This window comes from Buteo buteo, chromosome 1 (genome assembly GCF_964188355.1).
Source record: "Buteo buteo chromosome 1, bButBut1.hap1.1, whole genome shotgun sequence".
Lineage (NCBI taxonomy): Eukaryota > Metazoa > Chordata > Aves > Accipitriformes > Accipitridae > Buteo > Buteo buteo.
The window spans coordinates 79,569,423-79,580,344 of record NC_134171.1 but is presented as its reverse complement, the minus strand read 5'-3'; the positions used below and the strand labels follow the sequence as shown (position 1 = coordinate 79,580,344).

Below are 10,922 nucleotides of genomic sequence, written 5' to 3'. Positions count from 1 at the left end.
GCCTCAGTAGGTGGCTTTGCTGATATGCCACAGCCCCATGTGTTTTTAACATGATCATTGTTACTTGCCTCCCAGAAGAGGAAGTGAAATTGCTCTGAGTTTGTTTCCTGGGCAAAACTGTGCATCTTACTCTGCTGCACCTTCTAAGCAGATGTGTTTGAGTGAAAACCAGCATCAAGAAGTAACGGGGGAAAAAAGTGTATAATAGGCAAGAAAAAAAACATTCATGTTCCTCTAGCCTTCTTCTAACATTGCTGGAATGCCAGGAGACCTTTTAAGCAATAGCAAACATTATGAAATGGAAGAGGACATAAAAGAAAATGTTAATAACTCAGGAGTACTCCGGCCTTTCCTAACTTTCCGCATGAGGGCAAGAACTTCATGTATACTTTGGTATCCAGAATCTTATCAAATATTTTCTTTGCATATGCCAAGACTTTATCTGTTCATTTTAGCTTGGACCTGCAGGAATGCTTGCACAGTGAAACTGGAAAATGGGAACAAGAGTGGAAATACGCAGTTAAATTGCCCACTTTATTTCACTGTAAGCAATTAGCCTGTGGTTAAGAAGAATATAGGTTACTGTTGGTGGAAAAAGAAGCCAAACAACCTCTCTTTCCCAAATAGTCAAATATAGTCTAAGCCAACGAAACAATTTGAATTAGTCTACACCTATTATTTATCAAATGCTGTCAATTCACACAGTCCATGTATTCTCCAGAGGGCCTCATAGTTTAAAGCCCAAATCCTGAAATGAGATCTGCTTAGGGGAACCCCTGCCCCTACATTGACTTCCAGCCACAGCAGGTCCCTGTGTGGACACAGAGCATCATGTTACAAGACAGGGACGCAACTGACAGTAATTGTACCAGGTAGCTACTAATTAAGTTGGTACACAAACTGGGGGAAATTGCCAGACAGACTGCTTTGAGAGTAGTCTGCTGGACCAAAAGCCAGTATGCAGTGCTTTCAGTAAAGTAACCCTTCCCAGCATAGTTTCTTCATTTGCTAATTTCACTCATTATGCCCAGAGTGAGTTTGTCTGACTTCTCTGGGAAATGGGCTTGCACTTCTGAAGCAGACAAAAACACTGCGAGGAGATGCTGCACTTTTCAAATATGTTATGTTCCTGGTGGTGGCCAAGCAAGAAGATAAAATATGCATTCATGCCAAAAGCATGGGTTTGAATTCTTTTATCTGAGACATAAAAAGAAGGTCTCCCTGGATTAAGTCTTTGACCTGAAGTGCTCATTGAAAGTGGCCTTAAAATCTGAGAAGGCTCGCCGACCAGATTAGCAGAACTGCATGACAATTGTAATTTGGAACTAAACACTGCACTCACAAGTACAAGGTTTGCTGCTGTTTTTATTAGTAGCAGTATATTTTTTACAGGACAAGATAAAAATGAGTACCACTTGTAGAAAATGGAAGAGGTGACTTTTCTGAGCCAAACAGGGGTGGGTGAATACTGACTTTTCCTAAGGCTCTGTCAAAGACCAAGAGCTTACTAGTATATGAGTAACATCTGATGACTGCCAGTCTTTAACCTATGGTAAAAGCTTATCATAGCATACACCAGCCTTCAGCCTCATGTTCTCTACTCAGTGCAAGCGAAGTGTGAATGATACACTTTACTGAAATGTGTCTTTACTTCTAAATAATGATGAAGTCACAGTAATTTCAATTAATTGATGTAGTACTGAGAACCCTAATTACTGGCTGTGCTGTGCAGGTCTGGGACAATCTCTGTGTGGTCAGTCAGACCAAAGATGCGTATTTTTCCACAAAACTTGAGGGCTGATCTCTGCCATCACCTCTGCCATTATGAATAGGTTTCCAAGCAGAAAGAGGGAGAGAAAGAAGAGTTCAAGGTTCCTGGTACACAGTTGCTCATCATTGTTTATGTACTGAATTATATAACATGCATTTTCACATCCCATTTAACTGAATGTATTCAAACATGGTAACATCAAAGCTAAATATTCAAAGGACTTTGAGCAACCACAACTATTGCATTTTTTTGCCAAGTGCTAAGGTAAAAACATGTGCTGTTCCGAATAAGGATTTTCTTTCTCCCTGGTATGTTATCAGTCTTAAAATTGGTACTTAGAACCCAAACAAATATGGCTCTGAGACCCATATGTTGTTTTTACAAGTGGAGTTCTTGAAATGAAGTTGTATGTCTGTGTGTATAACTAACTGATGGATTTATTCTGCAGTTTTGCTACCATCATAACTTTTGTTCTGTAACTCATGGACCATTTTGTCCTTTGGGCTCTTTGAAGCTTACATTGTAAGGCTGCTGCCAGATTTGTCAGTAAGTAAATCAGTAAAATTAGATAAGTTCCATTTTGATTGATGAAGATGTTGAAGATTATCTTGCTGTGCTATGCAATGGCTCAATGACTCTACTCGTTTTGAAACAAACAACAACAACAAAAAAATCTGTGGAGGATTTCTTCTCTGTTACACAGTCCTGCAGTAGATACCCCTTAATGAGGCACTGCCACCAGAGCGGGGCACTGAATACTGCTTTCCTATGGCCCTGCATGTTCCTCACCTGCATATTCCAGCAAGGCATTTTTTTCCCAAAGGGACACATACCATCAATACGAATGCTGAACACCATTTAACCTTCTATTTCCAAGCTTATGTTTCTATTTTAATTACCTCTCCAGCCTTATGCTTAAAAAATCTTTTATATGTTTTATATATATATATGTATGTGTATTTGATATACTTGGGTTTTTACTTTTTATGCCAGGTATCCATCTATTCTGTTCTTTAAGAAGATTTTCATATAAGTTTTGATTTGAAACTAGGGGTACAGATGTGACAGTGGATTAATAACAGGATCCAGATCTGTGACTAAGTCAGACCCAATGTAGGGCAGCAGTTCAAAGTTATTGTTCTGTGGCCCATGTGAAATGAGTCTGCAGATTTATTTCTCGGTGGACAGAAAGCTGTAAATTGGTGAGGAGGTGAGTCAGAGGATGAAGACACATACAGTCTGAACTGCCTTCACGGCCAGGCTGACTGACAACAACAGGGCATGAGGAAAGCTCTTCAGTTGCCCATGCTATGACTTCTTACATGCGCTCTATGCTTTGCAAACACTTAGTCTCGAGCTTTCCCAGTAGATTATACCTATTTTACTTTAATACCCACTTCAGCCACCTCTCACTTAAGAGTGACTGATATTTGCACTGTATAAAGACTGGTGCCCTTATTTTTACTCCATCCTTCAAAATAAGAACTGCGTCTCTCAGATCCACTTGACTCCATTAAGACCTGAATAATAACGTGATGATTAGTAGATGTGATACTAGTATGGTCTGAGTTTCATCCAGAAGAATAAATAGAGCTAGTTGTTTGGGAAAAGAAGAATTCCAGTGGGAATAAAGACAAATTTTGTGACATTTTTCTTTGAAAATGTAGTGTTCAGAAATAGAAGATGCACACATCTTGGGGAATTTTTTCATTCTGTGACATAATGCAAACATAAGTTGTAAGCAGGCAGAAAAGCCAAGTGAGCTGGATGAATATCCAAACAGAGAAATCTGGCTAAAGGGAACAAATAGAGCTGGAATGGTGATGAAACATATGTTTTCAAGTAAACATTGTAATAGGCCAATGGAATGGGTACCGTTCCCCACAAAAATGGCAGCAGTGAACAGAGAAAGGCTTAAAAAATGCATGTGTTGTTGCCTTTAACTGAAGGATTCCGTAGCTTTTTTGGACAGTGAAATGTAGGGAAAGTATCTCCCTGGCAACTGGTGATCTAACACTGGTACCACAGTCCCATTCTCAAGGGATTCTCAGCTATAGTCATTACTGCTCACCTATGCCATGGCAAGGTAAGCTAGCAGGTGTGTGTTACTGAAGCCATTTGCTTTAAGAAATCAGAGAGATGTTTTCAAATGAGGAGAGGAGATCATCTCTGGACAAATCTACATTTCAGTTATTAGGTTTATTATACAAGTACATTAAACACAGCAGGCATCTTCTGATCAGTCTTCATACAGTATCTCCCTCTTTCTTGGAGAATCGTCACAGCAAACTCAGCATGTAGAACAGCATGGGAGCTTGCACAGCCATGAAACCCTGCAGCCGCCCACCAGTCTGCAATCTGAAACGTGCAGAAAGGACAACCTGAAAAGCTCAGCACTACGGGGCCAAGGAAAACCGGAGCTCACCTCTGAAGGGATGGAGAGGTCTCGTCTCCCCTGTAAGCAGCCTAAGAGGAATCTGCTTTCAGCCTTTATGTGGATTTTCGTCCCTTTCCCTCATCTTCAGAGCCCCGAGGGGCCTGAAAGTGCTAAAGTCACAGGAGTGAAACGATTTGTGCACCAGCACCTAAGGAAGAGACAGAGACTATCTTTGAATAAGCCCTGACATCCACTGCCCGAGTGCTGCGGACTGATGCATATGATGGGACCATGAAAAAAGGTCTCAGTTACCTGTCCTGAGGCCCTGACCCGTACCATATCGGGACTGAGGCAGTATGTATCCTGCTCTTAGCTGCTTGAAATAGGGCTGGTCTAGTTGCTTCTCAGAAGTGTGTTTTCCATTAAGCAGCTCTATACAAGTTTTTGAGTCAATGAAGGTGACGTGGAAAAACAAATGAGAAAATTTAGAAAAGATGAGATCCAGACATTTAATATTTAAAAGAAATCTACACAATGGAAATAACTGCAATTTAAATGAAAGTACACATTTTTTTCTTAGCACTACCGTTCTTGTCAATGGAAAAAAAATAATCCTCTCAGCTTATTATTACTGCAGTCAAAACCAGCAGCATCTAGAAAGCAAATGTTTTCAATGATAATATAACAAAAATAACAACTGGTTCTCTGGCGTGTTATTTGTTTGAATTGTATGGTCTCTCTAGCTCAGACTGCGAGCTCCTTGCAAAGCGCTGGCGGCACTCGCAACCACGATGAAACAGGATCCATTCTCACCCAGGACAAGTGAAGCTCCTCTGTGCTGTCCTGCTCCTCTAGTGCTTGTATCACTGTAGACCCAGACTACGCCACAAATACCCCTCCTTCAATGGCCTGCACTCTCTTGCAGATTTTAACTGACTCAGTAACATCAGTAATTCTACTGGACTTCAGTCACCTTGCCGCAAAAGATGAACAACAAGAGAGAGGTACATCCTAGACGAAATTAGTTCAAGTTTCAGAATGCCTCCTCTGTCCCCAAGTCTGTTTCCTCCCTTAAAATGTCAAGAAAAAAGAAACAATATATAATCTAATATTTTTAATTTTATGTACAGGAATATAATGTTATGGCAACTTTGTACATGAAATACATACAGTATTTAAACATGAAAATCAGCTAGGTAAGAATTTACATTAGCAATAAAACTGCTTCATGTGCAGCCCAGTTAATACTTAGTTTAGATCTGTATTTTGTTGGGGAGAGATTTTAATAGTTTACAATCATAGAAACATAAACATTTAAAACAAGACTTTATAAAATAATTTACAGAAACCCTACCATCTACACTGAGAGAAAGGGTGTACATCTGTGAGTTTTGTGTGTGAATAACAAGGTGGACGAATGATGTATCTCAGCCTTTTAAGTATAAAATAATTTAGCAGTTCATGCAATACGGAAGCAAAGGAGTGCCAGTTCCTTCGAGGTTTCCTGCTACCTTGGACATCTACTGAGCATCACATGTGGGTCACTGGACACACGATAATACCGTTGCCAGATGCTACCAGAGAGCACCAGCCTCAGTTCCTCCAAACAATTACTTATGTAAACATAAATATACAAGTTGATATCTTTTCTACACAGTACAAATACAGGTCACAACTTCTCAGCTGTGCAAGTAGTCAATCCGTATACTTGGAAGTAGGATAATGTTCAGACCGGAGTTCCATATATTTCTATGTACAGGGGCACTAACAGAACTTCCTCGTTTTCACCAATTTGCTCTGATATTTCACGGAGTGCCCGCCGTGCCCTATCACGTAAACATCCAGCAGGTAGGACTTGCCAGGCTGCAGACCTCTGATTGTCTCTGTGGTCACTGCTTTCTGGATGTTCTGGCTGTGGAAGTATTTACAGAGAACCTTTTCCGATTTCTTCCTTGTATCTGGACCCAAGCACTGGTTCTGCTCTCTTTTCTTCTGCTCTTCATTGTAATTGTCATCGACTTCCCTTTTGTAGATGCAGAATTTGTTTCTCTCCTGCGTGCCCAGCCACGCCACCGTGACCGAAGAACAAGTGCGGAGTTTGTCAAAGGCTTTGATTCGCGTATCTTCAGGAAGAGAAGGAAACGACTGCTTGTTAGGCCTTGTTGTAGCCAGGATCTTCAGCATAGAAGCACCTTTTTTGCTTCCTTTCAGCCTAATGAGATACTTAGCTTTTGCTTTTCCCCGAAGCTGAAACTGCCGCACACCCTCCACGTTTTGAGACAAGAGAAGTTTTCCATCTCTTCTAACTTGGATCTGAACAGCATCCAGGCACGAATGAACAGAGAAGGTGACTTTTTGGTGAGATGAAACAGGAGCAAACCGTAGAAATTTGGCTCCCTTTCTCTTGATGAATACATCTGTAACTTTGCCATCCTTCAGTTCGACTGTTTTCTGTTTAGCCTCCTCCTTCGTTCTGGCAAAGGTGCCAACGTATGCGGTGCTCATGTTAGTGTTGGTATTTACTGCAAACATGTCAAAGTAGTACTGCGTATCGGGCTTCAGGTCAGACACTGTGAAGATGTTCTTGTTCCCGATACAAACTTTATGCAGGTCAACTCTTGGCTTTGAGGACGTCTGGCGCCCAAACTTTGATGATGATTTTAGGAAACCACGTTCTTTGCCAGAGTTGTTGTCTGAGGCGAAGCCAAAATGGGCAAAGTCAAATGGACTGAAATCCAGACCTGGTTTTGGAGCCATCATGAAGGCATCATCAGAACTGAGCTTGGCTTCAACAGCACAGAGGCTTTTGAAATTGTGTTCTTTATTGATGACTATGCAATACTGAATTGGCTGTTTCAGTAAGGAGGCGGTGGGACTTGGTTTCCATGCCAGCGTCACTGTTGTACGTCCCAGAGAAGTGACATCGATTCTGGGATCATAAGGTAATTCAGGATAAGGTTGGTCTGACTCTGGAGTAGTGGTTGCGTACACTTTAAAATGTGTATCTTTCTCTGTCGACAGCAGATCTAGTTGGTACAAACCAGATGGGGAACTAGAGGACACAAAGTACTCAACATCATTGCCTTTGTAAGAGAACAGCTCTGTGCCTTCCTCATTAGTAATCTGCTGTTTCTGTTGCTCAAGAGGTTCTGGTTCACCTAGATTACAAGCGAAAAAAAACATTTGTACAGACACAATCTGCAAATATGAGAAAATAAAACTCTAACAAACAGACACTTCTACATAAAATACAAAAGTGAGATGAAAAAGGAAGGTTTTATCTTCTGAGGAAGATGTAATCAATACTTCCATCAAATCAGAGAGGGAAATTGGTTTGGCACTCAGGTTACAACCAAATGCAACAGAAATTGCACCTGATCAGTATTAATGGAGTCTCGTGAATGGTAGCTAATACCTTCCACTAGAGTACTTCAAGCACCCAACTTGGAGATGCCGTACAGTTCCCCAGGGGGAACTGACTCTGCTGCCTGTTTCTGGACTTGTGCCCTGAGCTTTGGCCCTCTGAGTCACGCTAAAATTTTGTGCCTAAATACAGTGGGGGCCAAAGGTGTGTATGCCATACAATGTGGTGTGTATGACATTTTAGCATTTGTGTGAGAGGCTCTGGAAGCCAAAGACCTCTTCTCTCTTGAGTAGCTGTTATATGGCTATTTCCAAATAACCTCCGTGTCTACAGACCAGTCCCCTCAAAGGGGCCAGCTCAGCCCTGCTGCAACACCAGCCCTGTCTCTCCAGTTCTTATCTTGTGTACACAGCTCACAGCAAAGCCTCCGTGAAACCGAGTTACTCTGGGCAAACAGTTTGTTGTGGCAGCATCCCGTGCACTCTGTAACTATAACCTCAGCTTTTACTTTTACTTTTTACAGACATTTTCCTTGTCATGTTGCTACCTGCTGCCAGTTTCCTGCACAACAGCAGGACTGGGCCTGAAGATCCAAACAGCAGATCATAAAAATGGGCCCGCTGTGAGATTTGGCATCTCACCGAGACTGGTTTGAGGCAGCTTCGAATCCAGGAGAAAAGGAGGTCTCTGAGGTGCAAGGGCAGTCATTGATGGTTTGTTACCTGAACCTTCTCCACTGGCTTCCTCTGGGAGCTCTTGCACGCTCAGTTTCCACTCCAGAGGCGCATCACATGGCGTCACCGTCACTGCTAAGGGAGTGTTGTCCTCTTCAACTACAAAGAAATACCTAGGGGAAGGTTAACAGACCCGTATGTCAATAAATCCTGATGACAGCCAACCGGCAGGGATGGACATGACATGATCAAGGTTGATCTTAGTGGGGCAAGAAAGACGAAAGCGTTACTTCCAGGCAAGCGTCTGCAGAGGGAATATGGAAAGGCCAGTGGGCAAGAGCTAAGGAGGTGGGGGAGTCGTCATGTCCCCCCCCGCCCAGCACAGCAGTGCTGAGTTCACACTTTGCTTGTCAAGACACAGCAGAAGGGTTTCTGGCCTCCTGCTCTCCCCTCCATCAGCTTCACTTTTTACCCCTGCACTAACTATATACAGTGTAAATGGTCACAAAGGCATAAATGAGGGAAACGGGATCTTTCCTGGAATTTAGGGATATGCTCTTCAAACCAGGACACACATTTTATGCTATGTACAGGTAAGGGCCCTAGAAGCACATATAGTTGCATGCACATTCAGCTGTCCTCCCGCAGTCCCCCAGGCGCTACACATCATTTATTGTAAAATGTTTCTCACCAATGAAGGCTGAGGAGGTGTATGCTATGAGGAGGAAGGTGACAATGCTGGTCTTCCCTAAACAGTTTGGAGCCTCAGGTTCTTTCCCAGTCTAACCTCACTCAGTATTTTCTGACCCATAGGGTCGAGGTTGGGAAGTGGGGAGTTCAGACCAGACTAGCTTACACTGCTTCTTTAAAGCGCAATATAAAATAATGAAGAGAGACAAGTGTGGTGGGGTAAGCCTGTAGTTTCTAATTTCCTTCCTGCTCCCTTTGCCTCCAGACATGGTTAGCGGCCCCACTTCAGGGAACTTCTGTGGTCTGCGGGAGCTCTGGGCTTATCCCAGAAATCAAATAAATTGGATAGACGCTCAGCCAGGGAGGCCGGATTGGGATGGAAACTCCATAGTTACTGACTTCACCAGACAGAACACTGGCATTTGTATTTTTCTGGTTTGGATCCAATTTTTATTTCAAAACACCCAGCAAATAAAGCTAGTATCTTCAAAGTACAACTTCCTCACTTGAGCCAGACAAAAATACCTTTTAGGGGTGTCTCGGAAGAGGTAGCTGCTAATTTCGGCTCCATCTGGGATGACTGATGAATCATGAAAAAATGCTTTGTCCCGGATCTGCATTTGAAAGAGCTCCTCATCTCTGGTAGGTAACTTCTGGGGCCTGGAGCTGAGCGGCAGCAGCAGCAGCAGCAGCAGCAGCAGCAGCGGGCAGCGCAGCAGGAGCATCCTACAGCAACGACAGAGAGTCCCACCTGAGGAGGGCTGCACCACACACAGCAGGAGCTGCCGCCAGCTTGTACCACACTGGTGGGCGAGACTGTGGAGAAGCACCGGTTTATTCATGACCCGCGGTCGCTGACTCAGCTAGCTGCAAACTTGTGGGCTGGCTCTTGTGGGCTGGTTTACTGCTGAAACACTGGCATACCTATAACAACATCGCATGCACTTTATGTTTTGCAGGCACCTTCGCTGTACTGCCATACAAGCAGTAGGAAGACATATTGTAAGGACTAAGCTTGCATCGTCACAGCACTTGGATAAAGTATGTAAATAAGATTTTTCCATCTTGAACTGTAATTGAAAGCAAGCCCATGCACTGGTTGCAAATTGGTATCTCTCCTTCTCATTAACGAAGAGCAAAAGCTTTCCACATGCTTTGGTAGAGCTACAGTTTGATGTTTTGCCATAGCAGAACTGGACATGGGAGCTAGAGTAAGCACAGAGCAGATGGAGGGTACATCAACTTCATTTTCCTTAGGAGATTCTGGTTGGGCTTCCAACTATCCTACGAAAAGTATTTCCAGTGAAATTGTTCTTTATAAAAATAGTGAATTAGGAAAACATGTGATATAAACCCACACATATTCAAAGCACATTGGTATTAGCATGCAATTCAGCAGGGCTTAATCCTCAAGCCTGATGGGAATTGCAAAACACAAAAGCAGAGAATCCCTTACAAATTAGGCATAATAATTCATAATCTCAGCCTTTCATTATTATGTCTACAACTAGGTCAGTAATGACTACCCTAACATATACAGTGGGACCGGCTGGAAATCTCCTTTCAGTACAGTAGATGATCTCATATTTAATGGCTCTGGTATGGGGGGGGGGGGGGGCGTGGAGGGGAAACAAAGCCCATTTCTGGTATGAGTACAGTGAGTTTAAATTGTTAAATGATAACATTTTTTAAAATTAGAAAAAAGAGGTTTAGGCCATTACCTAAACTGTGTTAGCCACTGGCTTTAGGGAGAAGCATGATAAAAAGCTGAGCTGGCAGGAACAGTTTTATCTTCTTGTTACTTGGCTGAATGTGCGGTCATGCACTGCTCCTTGTACTGTAAGTTAACCATGGCTTTATAACAAACTATTTCTTTTTACCTTTAAGATCAAATATGCTGTTGAGATTGGGGGTTTCTTTCCTCTCCACTTGACCTTTCCCTAATATTTTACATAAAGATAGCAATCATAAAGCTCCTTGCGAAGTGGCATGATGTAGTCTAAGCCATAATAAAATTGCTCTTCCCCTTCAAGCACTTCATGAAAA

General features: G+C 42.5%; 1 protein-coding gene across 6 annotated transcripts in view; it reads right to left on the bottom strand.

Moving 5' to 3' along the window:
* Nucleotides 1-4,649: 4,649 nt before the first annotated feature.
* Nucleotides 4,650-10,922, bottom strand: part of NDNF (neuron derived neurotrophic factor) — a 29,800-nt gene continuing 23,527 nt past the window's right edge. For 5 of the 6 annotated variants that reach the window (XM_075037203.1, XM_075037197.1, XM_075037211.1 and 2 more), the window contains 3 exons: nt 9,402-9,602; nt 8,235-8,359; nt 4,650-7,306 (listed from right to left, as the gene is read on the bottom strand). In XM_075037203.1, coding sequence (XP_074893304.1) covers nt 5,913-7,306; nt 8,235-8,359; nt 9,402-9,602 — 1,720 coding nt within the window. In that variant the 3' untranslated portion in view covers nt 4,650-5,912. Of the gene's footprint in view, nt 7,307-8,234; nt 8,360-9,401; nt 9,989-10,922 lie in introns of those variants that run through there. The other variant, XM_075037180.1, reaches the window with a different exon arrangement.